The 20967-nt window shown below is 31.4% G+C and overlaps 1 protein-coding gene across 2 annotated transcripts; it reads right to left on the bottom strand.

The window, feature by feature from the left end:
• Nucleotides 1-783: 783 nt before the first annotated feature.
• Nucleotides 784-20617, bottom strand: LOC141460777 (phospholipid-transporting ATPase VA). Of its 2 annotated transcripts, none has more exons than XM_074141080.1 (23): nucleotides 20398-20617; nucleotides 20124-20262; nucleotides 19493-20052; nucleotides 17810-18014; nucleotides 16821-17013; nucleotides 16473-16723; nucleotides 15671-15820; nucleotides 15029-15142; nucleotides 14792-14947; nucleotides 14530-14702; nucleotides 12467-12630; nucleotides 11824-11964; nucleotides 11573-11737; nucleotides 10860-11048; nucleotides 5852-6095; nucleotides 5667-5744; nucleotides 5428-5582; nucleotides 4437-4639; nucleotides 3584-3707; nucleotides 3292-3449; nucleotides 3089-3193; nucleotides 2658-2986; nucleotides 784-1785 (listed from the first exon to the last, which is right to left on the bottom strand). In XM_074141080.1, the coding sequence occupies exons 2-23, from the start codon at nucleotides 20250-20252 to the stop codon at nucleotides 1719-1721; spliced, it is 4053 nt and encodes a 1350-aa protein (XP_073997181.1). In that variant the 5' UTR covers nucleotides 20253-20262; nucleotides 20398-20617; the 3' UTR covers nucleotides 784-1718. The 2 variants fall into 2 exon arrangements, with proteins under 2 accessions (XP_073997181.1, XP_073997182.1); XM_074141081.1 differs by having other exon boundaries at nucleotides 12467-12618.
• Between the last annotated feature and the right edge of the window lie 350 nt (nucleotides 20618-20967).

The following is a 20967-nucleotide window of genomic DNA, read 5'->3' as shown; positions in this document are numbered from 1 at the left end:
AATAATAATATTACTTAAAAATCAATATTTTTTCTAAAAAATAATTAACAAGGAAGAGGATCGGAAGAATGGAATGCCTTCTGTTGGTATTTTAAAGAGAATATGGTCCCACTGGTTACTAACTTTTATATAAATATTAATTACTAATTTTCGACCTTAGTATACAATAAGATCTTTGTAATTGTATATTTCCTGAAAGAATTTGTGATCAGATAACACTTAATTTTTGTGCATAGTTTCGACTACATCTTTAATCTTCATCGGTGCTACTACAAGTAACAAAAAAATTATAAAAATTATTTATGCTCCATTAATTTTATTATAATATTTTTATATTGAGTTTTTCAACTGTACTGTATTAAGGACGAAAATTACAAATTTAGTCGAAAATTTTTCATGAAATCTTACAGCCAAGTATTGTGCAATTTTCCCAAGAAATATACAAATACATAAAAATTGTATTAATGAAAATTAATTCAGAATTTTATTTTTCAATTTTTTATGTGTATTTTTTTTTTTTTTTTTAAAAAAATGTTGATCCCAATAGTGGATTTAATACAAATAAAACTGTATCCCAAAAACATCGACCGAAGATGTTTTTTAAAAATGTTTTTAGATAAAACAATGGCACGTTATTTAGTAATTTCGTTAGTTTTTGAATTGTTATTTACTTTTGCAATAGTAAGTCTCAAGTTTGAACAACATTTGATTTTTTTAATTATCACATTTAAAAGTTTATAACAAACAGTACAAGTTAAAAATTACAACTACCTTGTGTACAACTTTATTTTTTTTTACTCTTGTGGAATATTACCATAATTCCTACTTCAGTAATATTGAACAACAATCAGACAACTAATTCTGATTTTTTTCATCTATATAATTCATACCACTAGGTCGAATTAAATCTAAATATTACGAGCACAAGTTGTATATTGTTTCTTGAAAAACTGCTATTTCAATAACACTTAAGCTACATTCTGGCACATATTGTAAGGCGTGTAATATTTTTTTAAAAAAAGTATGTAGAGCAAAAATCATTTAAAAAACTATTAAGTTTTTATTACAAGTACGAGATTTTTTGAAACGGAAGTCACGAATAGAATGTTCCTGAATTTTAATTGGTTAAATAATACATGCAAATTTGAGAGGGCTGGTAGTTGCTTTAGAATAAATCAGACCAGTAGCCTACTGCATGCCACGTAGAATGTAAACGATAGAAATGAGAAAAACTGAATTTTCGGCTAAACATTTAGTAACAAATAGGTATACATTTTAATAACTTTAACAACTTGTAACTACGACTTTGAAACTTTGTTTACATTATTTTATACAATAACTGACACTATTATTATTTAATTTAATGAACACAGTTTTTTTTTTTTTTTTTTTTTAAATATGTATTTTAATAAAATACATTACTTCCCACTTTGTTACTTAAACCAATAATTATTCTAATTGGCAAGAAAAAACACTAAAAATAAATACTTTTCAAAATCTAACAATTGATAAATCATTTGATTTGCTCAGTTAATGTAATATTTACAATATTTACCATTATTTTCGTAACTATATATAAATATATATATATATATATAAACTTCTAATTGACTTTAAAAAAATACCGTTAAAATTTTTACAAGGATCTACAATTGTTTTTTTTTTGTATCGTGCCACATTCTAAATATCGTACTTACCACTTATAGTTGGAAGAATTGTCAGCCAACTGCGGTTAATGAGGAGGTGGTAGTTACTGGTGAAGTCTTTGTGTTCACTTCTGAGGCTCTGTGAATTTTACAATGGATTGTAATGATTTCAATTAATTATTATTATTATTATTTTAATAGAACTTTTTCGAAATAGAGGCCAATAAAATCACGTTTCTTTTTATGTAAAGCCAGCAAATAGGGTTCTAAAAATCTGAAAAATGATCAAATAAGCCGTACTTGAATAAGTTATAATACGAAATAAATGGAATCAATGAATAATAGGAAGGTAAGAAAGTCATTAAATTATAAATCCATAGTATTCACTTTAAGCGGAATAGATTTAATTTAGTTAATAACATTAACAAAGACTTGGGAAATGTAACGCTAGAAGAATGAGAACGCTCACAGCAACACAGGGTCTTGAAGATTTATGTGGTTTTTTTTTTAAATAATTTTTTTATTATCATATAAAATCAGTTATTTGCAAATTGAACTTAATGATGAATAGAAAACTGACATTAGTTTTTAGTAATCTAAAAACTATAATAATATTTCCACTTCTCCGCTAAATGTGATGGAAAAATTCACGATAAAATACCAAATATTTTATGAAATCCTAATCTGATAGGCTCTATCTGTATAACAGATAATATTCAATCAAGTAAATGACGATGCTCGTCCACTGTGAATCCGTACTAATAAGCAACTTGTCTATTGTAAATGGACTGAATTTACCTCAAAAGTAATGAGGTAAGTTCCCTTCTTTACAGAACCCACGTTTACAACTTTATACAATGTGTTCTACAATATTTGGGCTTTATGACATTGTTATCTGTAACCTCGATGAGCTTAATTTTTAGAAAATGTACATAGTTAAATAATAAAAATAATAAATTAGTTGGCGCTATTGGCCCATAAGGCTATGCGTAATAATATAAAATCAATTACCTATAAATTGAGGATGTAGAAGTAGATCGTGACCAAGAAACAAGGAAATTATCACCTCTTTTAATAGCTTCCTTAGTTTCGATCACAGCTCTCTGAATTTCAGAAGGAAATAAAAAACTTTCAATTGATCTCCAAATAAATCTTGGTATTAGCGCAGTGACTGTTGTTAAAATTATAATAAGATAATACGATGGATCTAGAAGCGTTGTGTGCATCACATCCGTATTGCTAGATAGACCTATACACTGCATGCATGTGTAACTGTACATGAGGTAGAATGCATAAAATGCTCCAACAGAAAGGATAAGGGATCCTACATGTAGTATTGTCTGAAAAAATATATATATGTATATATATAAAAAACAGGCGCAATCGGTGAATACAATCAACATACCAAGATTATAAAGTTTTTTATTTTTTAATTTACATACCCAACTTTTTGTTTCCAGAGCAACTTCAGCTAACATAGCAAACATACAGCAACTAGTTATAGTAGAACCGAATTCCCAAATTCCGATTTCCGTTCCCGAATAAACCTGAAATTTGGTTAAGAATAATTCTTGATGATTCTTTTTTATTGCTGTTTTTTTTTTTTTTTCATACAAAATCATGCTAAATAAAGTATAATACTAACCCCTATTGCAATAAAAAATATAGCTAAACTTTGGTAGGCCGAATCCAAAGTTGTAATCCAAAAAGAATGCGCTCGATAAGCTTTTCCTAGTCTACCGTAATTATAAAGAGCTGGCCTCGATAGTAATACTTGTTCAGGAGCATCTTGATCATATACTCCTACAAAAATAATAATAATAATAATAATAATAATAATAATAATAATAATAATAATGATTTATGTAATGTTTAATTAAATGATCCATTAAACATTTTATAACCACTAAAGTGTAAACAGAAGAAAGATGTCTTACCTATAGCCAATGGCGGTAATGACGTAAAGAATAAATTGTATAACATATGGTACATTTGATCAATCATCACAGTACCAGAAAATCCGCAATAAAACTGGTATAAAAATATTAAAAATACAAAAGTCTGGAAAAAAGAGGGGAACAAAATTAAAATATTGTTACAATATAAATAAAAACGTAGTACGCTGTAAATTAAAAAAAAACAAACTTTAAATTACAGCAGCCATAATAAAACTAATAAAAATATTATAAGCTTTTAATTTTAATTAATTTTAAACCATAAAATATAAATTCAATTTTGACCGATGCGGTTGGCTGAAAATTATGTAAAAAAGCTCCGGAGAATCAGGGCTAAATTCGAAATGTCCACATCAAATATGTAATTCATCTGTTTCTATTTTTTTACATTTAAGGCGCGTCAACATCTGAGGTCATTGGCGCCTAGAGTTTTATTTTTTCAGCGCACAGTCGGCGGTAATTATCTGACAGCGAGCTGTAAAAAGCTCCTAAGAAGAGAAATTCAGGAGATTGTCGGACCTGGTAAATTAAACTAAGTTCCTTCAAAGAAAAGAAAGATTGAACCGCCATGTTCTTAGTTTACCAGCTTCTAAGTTCACTATTTTAAGGCATTTATAATTCTCAGCTCCTCATGGTTATCCAACCATTTGGATGGGTTTCCAAATAAAACGCTCCAGAGCCCCACTAAATAAGAAGTGAGTGTAGGCGGGAAACAACGGGGTAGTTAGTAACTGCCTGGGTTTCTTCTCTTATTTAAATACAATATACCTAAACAACTTCTAGCTGCTCTAATATTTAAAAAAAACAACATGTTTCCTAAGCCAATAATACTTACTGCATTTTTGTAGAAAAAATAAAGCACCATATTTGCTAATCTATGATATGACCAATGACCATGTACAAGTGTCAATCTATGAAGGAACTTAAATTTTGATGTTGAAAAATCCGATGCCATGACCGCTTGCATACCCTCTTGCCCAGAAATGCCTATACCAACATCTGCTTCCTGGATCATAGACACATCATTTGCTCCATCTCCTGTAAAATGAAAGAAAAGAAGGACATAGAACAAATTAGTTATTATAAAAGAAATCTTAACTTAGAATTTGAATAAAATTATATAATTGTCATACATATATCTAGACAAATGTTGATGTCTCGAGAATCTATTAGAATAAAACGAAAACTTAACCATTTCTAATTATTCGCATAAGATATTTGAGAATCCGGTCTAAACGGATGGTTAATATCTACAGTTAACTCTTAATAGCATTTTAAACGTACTAAGACGTTTAAATAAGACTGAGGGTCAGTTCAAAGAATGGCATTCTGATTAAACATATAAGGCTGATGAATCAAGAATGAGATTCATAGATTTCCATTTTTTTTTTTTTTTTTTTTTGGAAATCATCCATTCATGTCATCAGAGAGAAATCATGCCAAATAGAGGGGAGTTTGTTAAAATGAAATAGGACGCATTCGTCATAGTTTTGTTGATAACTATGACCACAATGCTTATGCACTGAAACCTTATATTGAAGTCTAATACAGAGTTCTAAAAAATATTGCAGCAATTTTTTTTTTTAATTTACAACGAAAAATGTAGCAGTGTTGAAAAATATTGATGTAGCGTTCAAACAGTGAAGTAATAGTAAATCCCCATAGATCTGGCCCTAAGATTAGCTCTTTCGGAGCTTTTTACAGCTCACATTACGTTGTTTGTGACGAGGGAACACTGTCCGCAGAAGACAGTGCCTTAAGAAACATTAAGAAGCCTTAGGAAACAATTCTAAACAAATAAAGAGAATTAATTAAAATTTACTAACCGATTGCAAGAGTTCTCATTTTAAGTTTTTCTTTAACAACTCTAACTATTCTTGCCTTTTGCAAAGGAGTTACTCTACAGCATAAAACTGAGGTACAATGTTTTGTAAGTTCTAAAAATGGTAGAGTTAAATTTGACCTCGGATCTAAGATAAACCTGAAATTAAAAGATTAATTTTAAATGAAACATTAATTTTTAAATTTTCATCATAATTAATTTTATGCAATTTTCAATACTAACGTAAGAGTTTTCCCATCTATAATTATTGATTTTTGGCGAACTTTACACGCTCTTACAGAACTGCCTGAATTATCGACTCTGCAAATAATGAAAAAGGTTGCCGAAATTTTAGCTGAATACCAACTGTAAATATTAAAGCAAAATACTAATTTTAACTAAAAGGAGACAACTTTAAAAGCACCTACCTTACTGAAGGCCTACTTAATTCGGATGCATAGAATTGTATAGCAGCTTCCGCAGAATGCTTAGATCTTGCAACTAATCTAAGCGTATCAGTTTGAGATGAGAAAAGCCCAGACGCTAGGGCAACATTCATAGCGGTTTCTACTTTATCTCCGGTTAATAGCCAAATAACAATCCCAGCTGCTCGTAGTGCTTTAAGAGTTTCTGGCACACCACTTTGCAGACGATCCTCGATTCCGGTGGCACCTGTGGTTTTTTAAAATGTACAGTCTTACTTACTGCGATTAACTTAATGAGAGAGCATTAAACGAATTATCTTTTCGTAATGGAGTTTTCGCAAAAAAAAAACTATTATTATTTGTTCTGTTCATGACACAAATGAATAAAAAATAAAATTACCCATGATAATACCGAAGAAGTTTGTCTGTTATTTAATGAGCTAATACATGATCGAATGTACCATATCTTGGTAGTTTGTTCTAGTCTGTGTGAGATAAGACTAAAATATTTTAGGAATATTTCTATAACAAATGTGGAAATATTAGAAATATTAAATGGTTCTGATTGGCCTCGGTTAGCACAATATTGCAAGGCAATAAGTATACACGGTTCTAATATTACAATAGTTAAATTATGTAGAAGAAATAAGTGTTAGATTTATAGGATAATCCTTTACATTCTGAAAAAGGTTATTATTAATTATTTACAAATGTTCTTATGAAAACTTTTATTTACCTAAAAATTTTTTAATTCTCTGTTTTCTTAGTATTAAATCACTAATTGAATAAAATTAATTTGTATTAACAATGGTTTGCTAAAATAGTGAAGTTACAAAATTAATTTTCTTTTAAGTTAATTAATTTTATTCCTCTTCATTGGCACATATTTAGTGTTCCTACCAATTGTATGTACTTTGAACTGTTGACTGTTACAACTTTGTGCTACATTGCGAGAGTCTCTTTTCTTTGCCCAAACTTATCTTATTTTAATTTCGTCAGCTCGTTTATTGCAATTCTTGAATATTGTTGGTTTAATAAGCAAAGATGCCACTTAGTGGCATTTCACCAGCAATTATTGCGGCTGACCAAGTTGATGAAAAGTAGAAACGACAAGCAGTGAAAATGAAGAAACGGAAAACCGATGCTAGTCCTTTCGAAATTACTGTAAGTACTGCTAATAATTTCGAACCACTTTCTGATATGGAGAGCATGGACGAGGATAGTATTCCTCAGCCCAGTGTTAGTAATAAGACGACTATGGCTAAAAATATTGTCAAAATACCACCTATTGTGGTCTATAGTTATATTAAAAATCATTCGGAAACTCTTAAAAATCTAAGAGCCGTATGTAAACAAGAGTTCGATGTTAAATGCAGAGGCAATAGACTTATATTTTTGACAAAATGCAAAGAAGATTATAACAAAATTCTTAGCGAAGTAGCCTCAGCTAAACTCGAATATCACACCTACACACCTAAAGATGAAATCAATCATACTTTAGTACTTAGGAACTTGCCACCCAATATAACGTGCGAGGAAATAATCCAGGATTTAGCTGATAAAAGTACCCCAGCAACTAAAGTATCTCAAATGACGAAAAAAGATTTAATGGGGACAATCATAAAATATCCGCTCTTTATAGCTACTTTCGACAAAAACGTAACTATTAAAGATGTTGTGGCCAACAACAAGATATGTGGATGTATTATTTCATGGGAGCGATATAAAAACTTTTCTGGAGTAACGCAATGTTATAGATGTCAGTCGTTCAACCACATAGCAAAAAATTGCTATCGCAAACCAAAATGTCTCAAGTGCGCTGGTGACCACCTAACGGAAGTATGTACAACCCCAGTAGATAATCCACCAGTATGTGTGAACTGTGGAGGTTCCCACACTGCAAACCACAAGAGTTGTTACGTTTTGCAAAAGCACATGAAGTCGCATCCTAAACGAGCTCAACAGAGTAAATCACTTTCTAAGCCTGCATTTCAGATGGATTCTTCTGACTTCCCGTCACTTCCAAAGTCCAGCTCTAATCTTGCATGGGGCGCAGCCGCGCAACATCAACCTATCGGCAAAGTGCCCCCTCTGCATGGGGCACGAGAGCTTCTGATGAATCTTCTACTAACTCTTCTGACTTTTCTTTGCTTAGCTTATTGCATGATGTTAAGTCTCTATTATCTTCTTTTAATTTAAAGAACTTACTTTTACAGATAAGGAACTGCGTAGAGAAACTAAGGTTAGCTCCTGATGCAATAAGTAAAGTTAGTGTTATCGCTGATCTTGTTTTTAATTTAATATGATCCCAATAACAAAAGTAATGTGTTGGAACTCAAGATCCATCATTAATAAAATTTTAGAATTTTCACATTATGTCAACAAATATAATATAAACATAATTGCACTTAGTGAAACTCTGTTAAACAACAAACATAAACTAAAATCTAATGGTTATGTAGCTTACAGAAATGATTCTGATGCAATAAGTAAAGTTAGTGTTATCGCTGCACGGCCGAGTGTCCTTGATCTAGCATTAATCAAGAATTTTCCATATCTTATAGAATCTCACACCCACTGTGCCCTTTCTTCTGATCACAATCCAGTTATTCTCAATCTAGGTGGAAAAATGAGTCTGCACCAGCCCAGACAGGTGTTTAACTATAGGGACGCTGACTGGAGGAATTTTAGGTCGTTACTTGATGAACAGCTATCGATTAATCCCCCTATATCTAATTGCAAAGACATTGACCAACTAGTTGGAACACTTCAACAAGTAATAATAGACGCAGCTAACAAATCCATCCCTACATGTACTGTAACAAACAAATCGCAGCAGTTGCCACTATCCATCTTGTTCCTAATAAAAGTAAAGAACCTTGTCAAGAAGGCCTTCTCTAAACATCGTCTTCTCTGGATGAAGAACTTACTAAACAAGCTCATAAAGTATAATTCCCAGATTTTATTTATTCATAGAAATTCTTCATGGAACAAAATGCTCTCTAAACTCTCTCCTCACGACCCTAAGCTGTACAAACTTATCAAAGCCAAGCGCACCAAATCTACTGTCATCCCTCCACTTTCATTAAATAACAATCTACACAATATTAACCAGACTCTTATTCCTAATAATTATGCATACAGTCCTCAACACAAGGCCGACACACTAGCAGATTTTTTTGAGAAAGTGCACATTATGAATTCTAGCTTAGGTGTTCCTACCTTTACCCGTAAAGTAATCTCAGTCGCTAAAAATTATTTCACTCCACATCTAAAACCTGATGAATGTATCTTAACAACACCAAAAGAATTAGGAAGAGAAATAAGAAGATTAAAAAATAGCAAAGCCCCCGGCATAGACTATAAATTCCAAAATTATGAAAAACATTTCCAAAAAGTGTCTAATCCACCTTACTAAAATAATTAATTACATTATTATGTTCGGCTACTTTCCAGATATATGGAAAATGGCAAAAATTATTGTCATTGCTAAACCTGGTAAAGACCCCTCTTTAACAAGCAGTTATCGGCCAATCTCCTTACTTCCTTGTCTTAGTAAGCTGACTGAGAAAATTATTTTAAGAAGACTCACTTCATTCATTGACAGTAATAGCCTATTATCATCCTGCCAGTTTGGTTTCCGTCCAAGGCATTCGACTACTGCCCAGTTAGCCAGAGTAACAGACTTGGTAGAGCACAACTTTAATCTAAACAAGCATACGGGGATGGCTTTGATTGATGTGGAAAAAGCCTTTGATTGTGTTTGGCACAATGGCCTTATCTATAAATTAATTGAGAATGGCTTTCCGAGATATTTAATTTACTTTGTTCAAAGCTATTTAACTAAAAGAAAATTCAGCGTTGCACTCGGTACCACAGTTTCAGGTGTGAGGTTAATTAAAGCTGGTGTTCCCCAAGGCTCAGTCCTGGGGCCTACACTTTTCAACATTTTTATTAATGACGTCACCAAGCTGAAACTCAAATCCAGTTGCTCCCTGTTTGCTGATGATACTGCCTTCTTTATTTCTTCCTTCAGAGTTGACACAATAGCCAGACAATTATCGATAGCCCTTGAAAAATGTTTCAAATACTTTGCAAAATGGAAAATAAGGCCAAACCATGCCAAGACACAAATTATTTTGTTTACACGCCGCAGACCGGCTGTGAATAGATTTGTCCAAATTAACGGCGACTCCCTTCCGTGGAGCAAGGAAGTTAAATACCTCGGGTTGGTGTTAGACTCCAAATTAACTTTCACCAAACACATAAACTCAGTGTGCGATAAAGCGGTAGGAATTATGTGCAGTCTCTTTCCTCTTTTGAACCGCAACTCTAACTTAGATTTTCTTAATAAAAAACTTATCTACTATCTCTATATCCGCTCCGTACTACTATATGCAGCCCCTGTGTGGTCCAATACTTGTTGCACCAATTACGGGAAGTTACAAAGAGTCCAAAACAAATGCTTAAGGTTAGTTGGGTCATATCCCCGGTGGACACCCATAGATTACATGCATGCAGCACTTGATGTTGCCAGCGTGTCCACATTTATCTACAACGCTACGGAAAACTTTGTAACTTCCTGTACACATAGTCCCTACCCGCATATAAAAAGTATTATGGACTATAACTTAAGTTCTCTTAATTATAGAAAATACAAACACAAAAGGCTAAAGCATATCTTGCTTTAATTAATCTTATGTAGTAAGGTTTTTTTTAAATTTTTTGCCTTAGCATTAAGTTGGACTTGTACCCAATGTAAATGTTGATATGTTGTGGAGAGGATATAGGCATGCAGCCTGAAACCTCCTTTTATATATATTTGTATAAAAAATTTTAAATTGTAAATAAACATTTTCAAATCAAATTCAAATTTGTATTAACCACTCCGCCGACGGTCTTTGACCAAGGCAGTTGTCTTTATAATTTTGTATACCCAGAAGTGTATTTTATTTATATTTTTATTTTTAATAAATAAAGACTATAATATAATAATAAAAAATCAAATTACCCATAAGATGAAGCTGACTTTCTACTTGGCCATATGCGTGTCTTAAATTTGATGGCATTTTTGAAGCTTCCGCATTTTCTATAGTTAATCTCATTTCTGGCCATAATTCTTCCGGTATAACTCTGCTCGCTATAGCTAAAACTCTTAAACCTTGACTAGAGTAACCATTGATCTGACCTTCTATTTTCGCTGAAAATAAATATTTTAACTTAGATGAAAAGCACTACCACTGGAGATACCAAAAGAGTTAACTGCGTCATAAAATAGTGGAACAAAGAAACATTTTTGAGTTCAAAAACTGGCAGAGTGAAATATAGAACCTCCAACCTAGGATATACCTGAAGTTCTCCATGTAGCCCGAAAAATTCTGACAAATATAACATGGAGAAAGGAGAGATGGCTCAGGTCATTCTAGCAAGAATAAGACTAAGACTACAGATTATAAGCTGATAGTGAAATATTTTAACTGAGCAAAAGAAAACTGACAAAACTTCTGCAACTTTATTAAGTTAATAGTATTGAGCATTGGTAATTTATGGTTCTAGTACATAATAAATTTATGCTATTATGTCTGGCATATTTTATAAAAACGAACCATCTTGTCACTTATTATAAACGTGAAATATTGATTGTTGATATCGGTTACTATTCTCATAAAGTTCCTTATAGATTGAATCAATGGCACAATTAAAAATTAAAACAAATAAACTCACTTTCTTTGCTAGGATCTACCAGGCGTGAAAATATGCTTGAATCAGCTCCTTTACTGTAAACTACAATTTCATTAGATATTGGCTTCCGTACAACAACTGACATGCACTTTCTGCTGGAATCAAATGGTAATACTTTTAATATTTCAAATTCGGCCACGCATTCACCTGTAAATAAAAAGTTTTATTACTCTCAAGTTCGTGAGCGAAGTGAAAAAAAAATATTTAGAAAAAAACAACATTTTTTCAACTACCTGGAAGAGAAATAATTGCTCTCCTAGGGGTCCTTTTAACAAGTCTACAATTATAAACATATGCCATTTGAACTAGGGCAAGTTCATCAGGACTTTCAGCTTCATAAATTGGTTTTGATCCGCTAGATTTTGGCGAAGAACCTATAATTAAAACAATCACATTTAGCAATAGTTCAATATAAAAAATTTCAATGATTTATGTAACATAAAATAAGTCAATATTGTGCAAATTAAACTTTTGTTCGTTGGCTTACTTACACAACATTTTAGAAAATAAAACTTCAATGAAAACAATCACAAAATAAAAAAATACTTCGAGTAGTTTTTGCCATAAATAAAATTTTTAACCAGTATGTACTATTGGTACAGTCCTTCCAATCAGTAATAATATTCTACTAGCCAAATTATGGTTTATTTAATTTTTTATTTATAGCCCGTTTTATGAAAATTTCTTTTGCGACAATAGCCAATACCTGACATTGCAGAATTAATCGCTGTATTGTTTCGTACCTATTCCACAAATTATTTGAATTCGAATGAAGGGAAAAAGTCTTACTAAACCAGTGATTATTCCAGAAACATTTTATTTTATTTATCCATTTACTAATGAAATAAATAAAAAACTATAACAAAAAATCCTTACTATTCTTTTGCTTCCTTGAAAAAAACATTGTGGGAACATTTAAAAGTTTCGGACGAAGTGGAGACACTCTTGGTTGAGTTGTGGGAGAGCTTTCTGCAGATGAAGAAATTGGTGATAATGTAGGCAGTACTGAACGTGAACGGGAACTTGACCTGGACAATAAACTGTTTAAATACAAGAAAAAATATTTTTATTAATAAAGCGCAGAATTTAAATCAAAATCAATTTGCTTTTCAAACTAACTAAGACTCCCAACATAAGGTCTAGTGTCAGTGTATTCGTCTTTGATATGGAAAATAAAAATTCAATTAACGTCTAGACACCTCGGAACACTTACAAACTTTCCTTTAATTATCTAATGAAATAGATACCTCTCCTTTAGATTAGCGACAAAAATTTAACTTTACTTTCGATTATTATAGATTATATTTTTTGGAAGTAGTCAATCTCTATCCCCCAAGCGAACACTCGTCACTATTACAAAGCTAAAGTATCTTCCTAACTAGTGTATAAATTATCCAAACAGCAATGTGAATAACTTTTTTCGTATTACATCTAATTCGCTTAAAATAATTTAAGGTTATTAAGGTTACAAGGTTACAAGTTCAAATTATTCAAAATAAATTATGAATATCCAAGCCTGAGTAGCTATAAAATTTTAATTTGCAATAACTTATCTGAACTGAGTGAATTTCCGACAACGAATTTTACGAAAAATTAGATTAGAAACCGACTGGAAAATAGTTCAATTTCATTATCTTCAACTAATTCCATTGTAGAATTGAAAAATCTATTGTAAATTAGTAACAACTCAGACATTATATATTTATCTTTCATTGGATGATCAATGTTCAAAATTTATATGTATATCTGTAGAATAAATATAATTCGAATTACTTTGATTATAATAGTTTTTTAACAGTCCGTTTTATTTGTTACTTCTTCTAATCTCACTATGTTTAATTTTTTCTCATATACACCTAAAATAAAATTATAAATAATTTATCTTAATTATAAATACCTTTTTAATATAAGTAAATGTTACACATGTTTAAATATGTTCCCTTCAACTTTTATTTGATTTCAGTTGTGACTAACAATTTTTGACTCTGCTAATATATTATTTAACTATTTCCTTTAATAATTAAGCACTCACATTCCAAGAAGCTACCTTTACCCTTCACGATTGCTATAAGTTTACTCTTAAATCAAAACATTTTCATTTCAGATAATTTTCATTTAGATTAAAAAACGTCTACCAACTCAAAATCATCCACTCATTAATATTATATAAAGTGACAAGATCAAACAATGCCAGGAAGTGGCACTTTAGGAAGAAATCGGAGTAAAAGTTATTTGTGTATAACGCAATTAGTATAAGAAATTAAACAAATAAATAAATAAATAAAACAGTCGCTTTCAATATGTTGTGCCGGCCTTTTTGTCATCAGCATAGCCAATTCTTTAGGGAGCCCTCCGTTAGTCTTTCAGGCTGAAACCTTCGTCATTTTAAGTTACCTCAATATCTGGCAGATAAGGGCATACAAACAGAAGAATCGCCATCTTCCCTAACAGTCAGGCTGGTCAAAAAGTTTAAAAGCGTACTGCATCAGATCGAAGATTGTCTATGAATGCTACTGAGGGTTGTGGAGGCTCTGGTGAACCACAAAAGCGTAAGGCTAAGTTTGATGTCATGCACAAAGTTATAGAAGACAATGAGGAGGACACAGTGTTGCCAAGGAGAGAAATTTGCGCGTGCACAAAAGGGAACCTTTTGGTGGTATTTCGTATAAATGTGTCCGTTGGGACCTCTCTACTAAAGAGATGTATGTAAGACATAAGATTTCAATTTATTTTATTTTATTTTTTGAAGAACCCAGTAAGATTCGCTCAATTTACCTCCTAAGTAGAAAGAAGGTGAGCTGAGAAAGATAACTGCCCTAGTTACAGGGCATTTCCTTTTAAGAAAGACTAGAAACGTTCATTAAAAAAAATAATTAAAAAACATAGTTTTAAGCTGAACATTCACAGCAAAAAACAGCAAAACAGATATTCTTTAGTACCTTTTCACTTCCCCTTCTGCAGGCAAATAGGAGAAGGATTCTTCTACTGGTTGAGGAGATGGAGTAAAAGATCTGCTTTCAACCAATACCTTATATTGGTTACCAATCTGGGAATTATTTCCGGATGAAATGGTATTAGGCTTATCTCCTTCGATAACTCCACTTGAATTCATCTAAATAATTAAATTTAGGTAAAAAAATTAAAAATAAAAAACTATAACTCCTTTAATAAGTATTAAAACAAATTAATAAAATAACTTACAATGTCATGATGAGGATGGGTAGCTACAACAACAGTGTTACAAACCGCCAAAGCCAAAAGAAACTCTTTCACTTTCAAAGACTGTTCTGATTCAGTATCATTTAGATGTTCCAAAAGCTTTGGATTCGGAGGTAACTGCATGGTTATACAATCACCCTGCAATGTCAATAATTTCGTTAAAATTTTCAATGTGATTAGTTTACATTTTAAACTTTCAAATCTTATATTAATTCTAACCTTCATGGCTTTTGCTGCTGGATGATTGTAATCAATTCCACCAATGGTACATCTTCTAAATACCATTTTATTCTCAGTAAGTGTCCCGGTTTTATCAGAGAATATGTACTGTATCTAAACAATTAAGTCATAAAGATATTATATGATTAATGAACGAAATTCTGTTAAGGATGGATGGAAATTCGAAACCAGTCAGAAGGAAAACATGGTGAAATAAAATCATTGATCAATATTATTTTTTTTCCAGTTTCAGTAATTTTTTATCTTCGCTATCTTTATGGGTGAGAAATTTAGAAAAGTTTCTCCTCGTTTGGAGCAGTATAAAAAATACACCTATTTTTAAGAAGGTCGTGAGAAATAGAGTTATGTGGCACGGCAAATTGTAAATAAATTAATAATTAGTTATACAATAACTAATCATGCAATTACATTTAGGCGAATGGTTGAAGGGAGAAAGAAGGGCGGAAATTGCAACATCAATTTGACATGATGGAAGGCTAAAGACTGACGGAAGCAAAGCAAAGGCCAGGATAATAGAAACACTCCCAAGGCTGAAGGAGATCACAATACTAAATAGTGGACCACCCTGAGAGGAAAAATATTGGTTAAGGTTACTATTTATTTATAGTTTTAAAAGGTTACCTGACCAAGTTGTTCGGTTATGTTTAAGGCTCGGCATTCAGTTCTCCTATCCGTTTCAGGATCATATAACTCCACATTATTATTTATATGGTACACTTGCAATAATTTTGTCATTTCGATTGTTACATAAAGTGATAATGGAATCATTACCTGAAAAATTATTGTTTATGTGCAACAATTTAAAATGCATAACTTTATTTACACAATAATAAATAATTTACAACAGAAACTAAACTGAATAAAAATAAACATATTTAAAAAGTACGTAGCGGAAGCTCTGATAATCTTTTGTGCTCAATAATAGAATCTCTTCTAGTTCCGTCCACCACCAAACACATTTAAATTTTTAAATGTTTGCGAATATTCAAATTATCCACAATCAAAAACAAAATCTTTTGCCACATATATAAAAATTGAGTGACATGTTTTTTTATTCTATTTTTGCTCTAAACTAATGCCAAGCTGAAACAATCAGCTTCAAAAACATGTTCGAAAGAGAAGCAGCTTTAGAAATTAGTTTGGGCAATTATTTTTTATATTTGAAAAAAAAAAAACCTCTTTCGTTTCTCGGTCTAGGCCTTGGATTTTATTTGTTTAATAAGAAAACTTTACAGTGAAGTATGTTTGCTAGTCGCCTCCGTCCACGATACCTAACTGATAGTTGGTCGTGAAGGGAAAGATAACAATTTTTTTTTAGCATATTGGACACTAACCAATGATAATGATGACTTTAAAAATCATCGATAAAATAAAATCTAATAAACAAAATAAAACAAAAAAATTAAATAAAATAAATACTAACCTGTAAAATAATGATAAATGTCCAAAATGTCAGCCAAGCTTCGTAAGAAATTGATGATGAACTTATAATAAACGGAACAATAAGATGATCAACAAAAGAGTTTAGCCAAATTTTTGCGCCCGCCGAACCAAGTGAGCATAGAATTAATAGTATTGCTACACACCAGAGAACATCAACATTCATTTGTTTTTCTAAAGTAGAACGTTTATATCGTGGCCCGCTATTATTTAACATTGCTTTAGTCTCGTGTCCTAAAAATAAAACAAATAGCTTATATATTTTAACTATTCGTAACAATATCAAGCAAAATTAATTATAAAGAAATATCTTTTGTACACTATTTCTGACCTATATAAATCACAATGCCTTCAACGAAGTCAGTATTTTTTATCACTGCATCTCTAAGAAGTAGATGATCCGTAGTAACAGGAGTTCTCGCACCACAAGGATCCACAATAGCGCCATGGAAGTGGTATAGTTTTGTAGTAGGAGGGTCCACTTCAACCACACTACGAAATTGACTCGGAGTAAACATATTCATCTGGAAATAAATAAGTAATAAAATTGGTCAGCTGCATGAATGTTAGCTCAACTAAGAGTCTCGCCAATCGTTAAGCTTCTTGGAAAAAGCGACTAGAAAATATTTTTCGCTAGTTTCCTAATCTGCGCCAGATTAATAGGAATAATTATGTTAAAATAAATAATATATTAGATATGTGACTGGTTATTTAAAATAGTAAAATGCATAAACTAAGAAATCTACTTCTTCTTTTTTGTAAAAGCAATAAATAATAAAATGAAGTTTCAACCAATTAGAGCATTGTTATAGGGAAGGCCACAAGATATTACGATTAAATGCAATTTAACAATGCTAGCTGTTAAACGTAAGTTACAAACCGTCTCCCTCGGACTCGAGCGGACTTTGCACCATGGGTAATTGTCATGAAAAAGAGGACGGTATAATTTTTTTTTTTTTTGGCGGTAATTCCCTTTTTGAATGAGTATCACTGCAGGGAACCAATTCAAACGGAGGGAATTATTTAGCACTTAAATGGTAAAAACTGGTACCATCTATTCCAGTACGAGATCAGGGCACTCATATAAAGACAGTTTTTTACCAATCATTATAAATAATAGATTCTTTAAGTTTTTACACATTTTAAAATTATACTTTTATTTAAATTACTGAATAAAGAAGTTACCTTCTACACTGCAGACGGACTATTACTTCACTATTCTAACCGTGTTTAAATAAAGAAATTTGTAAGTTTCCTTTTAATTTTTGTTTTAATAAAACACATTCTACTGTATACGGACACATTGTAACACATATTCACCTTTTCGACATAACCTTGAGGAACACTTCTAAGTTTCAGACTGCTTTCTCCATCTAAATTACATGTGTCCAAGTAGCATGCTCCATGTTCATCACTTGATCTTAAAAGCAATACATCTGCCGGCACCACTTCATTATTTGAAAGATGTAGAACGTCACCAACTCGTATTTCCTTCCATGTTATTTTTTTGTACCTTTCTTCTTCTCTAAACATGAGTTAAATTTATTTTTTAGAATAACATAAATAACTGAACACTTATAATATATTAAGAAATGATGAACATATTTTTATTAAGGATACCATAATGGTAAAGAAGCAAAATTGAAGGATTGATCCTATTTATTCGCAACACTGGTTAACATTGGCCGCTCGATCGCAGCATCCCTCTTTTTTCAATAAATTTTTGTAAGGAAAGAGTCCTCAGAAGTACCTAACATTTTGAACCTATTTTGTGCGAACCACAAAATTTATTCAGTAATGTGGCATCAGATCAACAGGATTTTTTTAAATTTAAAATTTTATTTTCATATTAAATTTATATTAGTATTATACGCGTAATAAGATCTCAAGATACGACTAAATGCGCTTTAATCCAACCTCCTATAAAGCATGGGAAGTTAAAAGAAAATCGTTGAACCCATTTTCTATTTAAGGCCAAACAAATGTAAAATCGATTCAGCATAGTAGTGATTGCATTTATCCAAAAGCTCATTACTGGATTGACTGGCACTGTTTCAAAATCACAATTCAACTCTCGGCAATTTTCTTTTTATGAATTATGCCGACCACATGCAAAAACAATTTTCGGACACAGAAGATTTAAAACAGATATTTTCTATGTAAACCAAAAGTCGAAAATCTTCACTTTTGAAAATCTACTATTGCTAGAAGAAAAATAAAGTAATACAAATAAATAAATAAATTATACATAGATCCACTAAATGATGACTCATTGGAGCGAAACATTTGGAACTTAATATAAAAATAACTAGGCAAAGGAAAAATCCATTTTTTTTTTAAATCAACACTCAAAATTATTACCAAAGTTCTTGGTCTAAAAGAAAATATTAAAACGAAGAAGAAGCAAAAACGCTAAATCTTTGAAACAAGAGTCACTATAAGTAAATTTCATTGGTACACAAACTTAAAATAACAAATGTGCAACTAGGCATTTTCTGCAAATCTCAAGAGGAGAATTAATTACAGTTAAATAATGGAGCAAATTTTGCATGAAGGAAATTTATATTGTTGCATTGTAATACCAACCCCTTTTTTGGCAGTAATAAATACGTGCTTAGTTTGTGTTTTTTTAAAATCGTAGATGCTAACCTCTTTTATGGAATTAAAGTACATTACCTAAATTTGGCTTGTAGCTTCTTCTGTCTAGGATGTTATTGTGAATATAGCGTTTGTTGGATTTAAGGTTTTTAGGCGCCTTAATATTTATATTTTTAGTTGCAGAAAATAAAAATATTAATAGAAATGTCCAAATTCGTAGGATAACTAGAATACCCCAAATAGTGAAAGGAGATACTAAACAACTGAGCGATCAAAGGGTTAAAGGGATTAAACCTTGAGATAGAAGGTTATAGCAGCAACCTTGGACATTTTAACATACATTTAAGCATATTTTTTTAATTTGAAATAGAAAAATTAAATAAAAAATACATTGTATAAACATACCCATTGTAAACTCTGCATGTAGAATTGTTTATTCTCTTATCACTTGCATTTCTTCGCCTATCTTCAAATAAATCTTTAATGCCAGTGACACCTAACACAAATAAAACTGGTATCATCGCGATTTCTTTTCCAAAAGCGTTTATAGACGGAACCCAGTTTAATAGCACTATGAATATAAAATATAAATTTGCCGCTCGATGAAACTGTTCCATTAAATTTTTTGGTAAAAACGTCAAGAGCGTGTATTTAGTTGTTCTAATTTTATTGTTTTGTGGTCCATTGGGAAAGGTCCTAGGAGGCACAATATGATTTGGTACTATGGTACGAGTTCGTATTTCTGGATCAGACTTCGCCTTCTTTCTTAGTAAAAAACCAATAAGCTGATCTAGGCGTGAAGGAGGTGCATTATGCCGAAGGGTATAGATTGATTCAGTCCTTGAAGCTTGTCTGGAATGGCCTTTTCTAGTTGCAGATTCTCGGTGCCCAGGTGGAAGGATAAAATCAGTCTTTGAACTTACTCTGTTGTGACCCTTTACGAATCCTACATCTTCTGTACCAATCTGAAATACATTTTTTATTTTAGGAGACAGTTTTGATAGACATAAAATTACATAAAAGAAATATACATTACCTGTCCATGTGAAAAAGCCCTCTGGTGCCCTTTCCTTAGCGCAGAAGGTCTTGAGAGTGGATGTACTGCCATTCCTCCAGCACTCACACTCCTTGTGTGCCCTTTCTGAAGTGGTTCTGAATCTGCCATTCTCAACCATCTGAATTAAAATGAAAAAATAAACATTAAAAACAAAAAAAAGCAAACGACATCTAACTTTACTTTGGAACAAACCATGAAACGTAACGTAGGTTTTGAACAGGTAATCTTTTCCTGTATGTAATATCATACTAACCATAAAATTTGAAGCAAGAGCAACTCCCAGCTGTATTATTATTCTCTCATTGGATTGTTGAAAATGTTACCACTGAGTACTATAGACACATAATTATTGGTAATAATAAAGAAATATTTTAGATATTAAGTGCCTGACATCTACATATGACATGCACTCAAAATTGCAAATACCAACATACCAACCACTTAACTGTTCCCCAATCGAGAGTTGAAATGTGGCGCCCCCTACAAACACAAGTCATATGTAATGAAGAATAGTTAGAATATTTAAATGTAATTTTATTTTTCACTAAAAAACATCAGCTTTTATCTTTATTTTGCTTTAAAATACGACAAAAAATGTTTTTTTTTCTTATTTTTACTTAACGACTAGCTGTAGAAATTTACTGGTTTGGCCAATGGATGTTAAAAAAAGATTAAAATATAAATAAAAACACTAGGAATAAATAATTAATACATATTTTATTCAAATTTAAAGGAGTTGGAAGCAAATTCTTTGCAATAGTATCTTTAAAAAATATGACATGAATCATAATTAAAAGTTTGCTCACTTTTTGTCACTAAATAT

This window comes from Rhodnius prolixus, unplaced genomic scaffold (genome assembly GCF_049639745.1).
Source record: "Rhodnius prolixus isolate KJV_2025 unplaced genomic scaffold, Rpr scaffold_6, whole genome shotgun sequence".
NCBI classification, from domain to species: Eukaryota; Metazoa; Arthropoda; class Insecta; order Hemiptera; family Reduviidae; genus Rhodnius; species Rhodnius prolixus.
The sequence above is the reverse complement of the archived record's forward strand: the minus strand, read 5'-3'. Positions and strand labels throughout refer to the sequence as shown.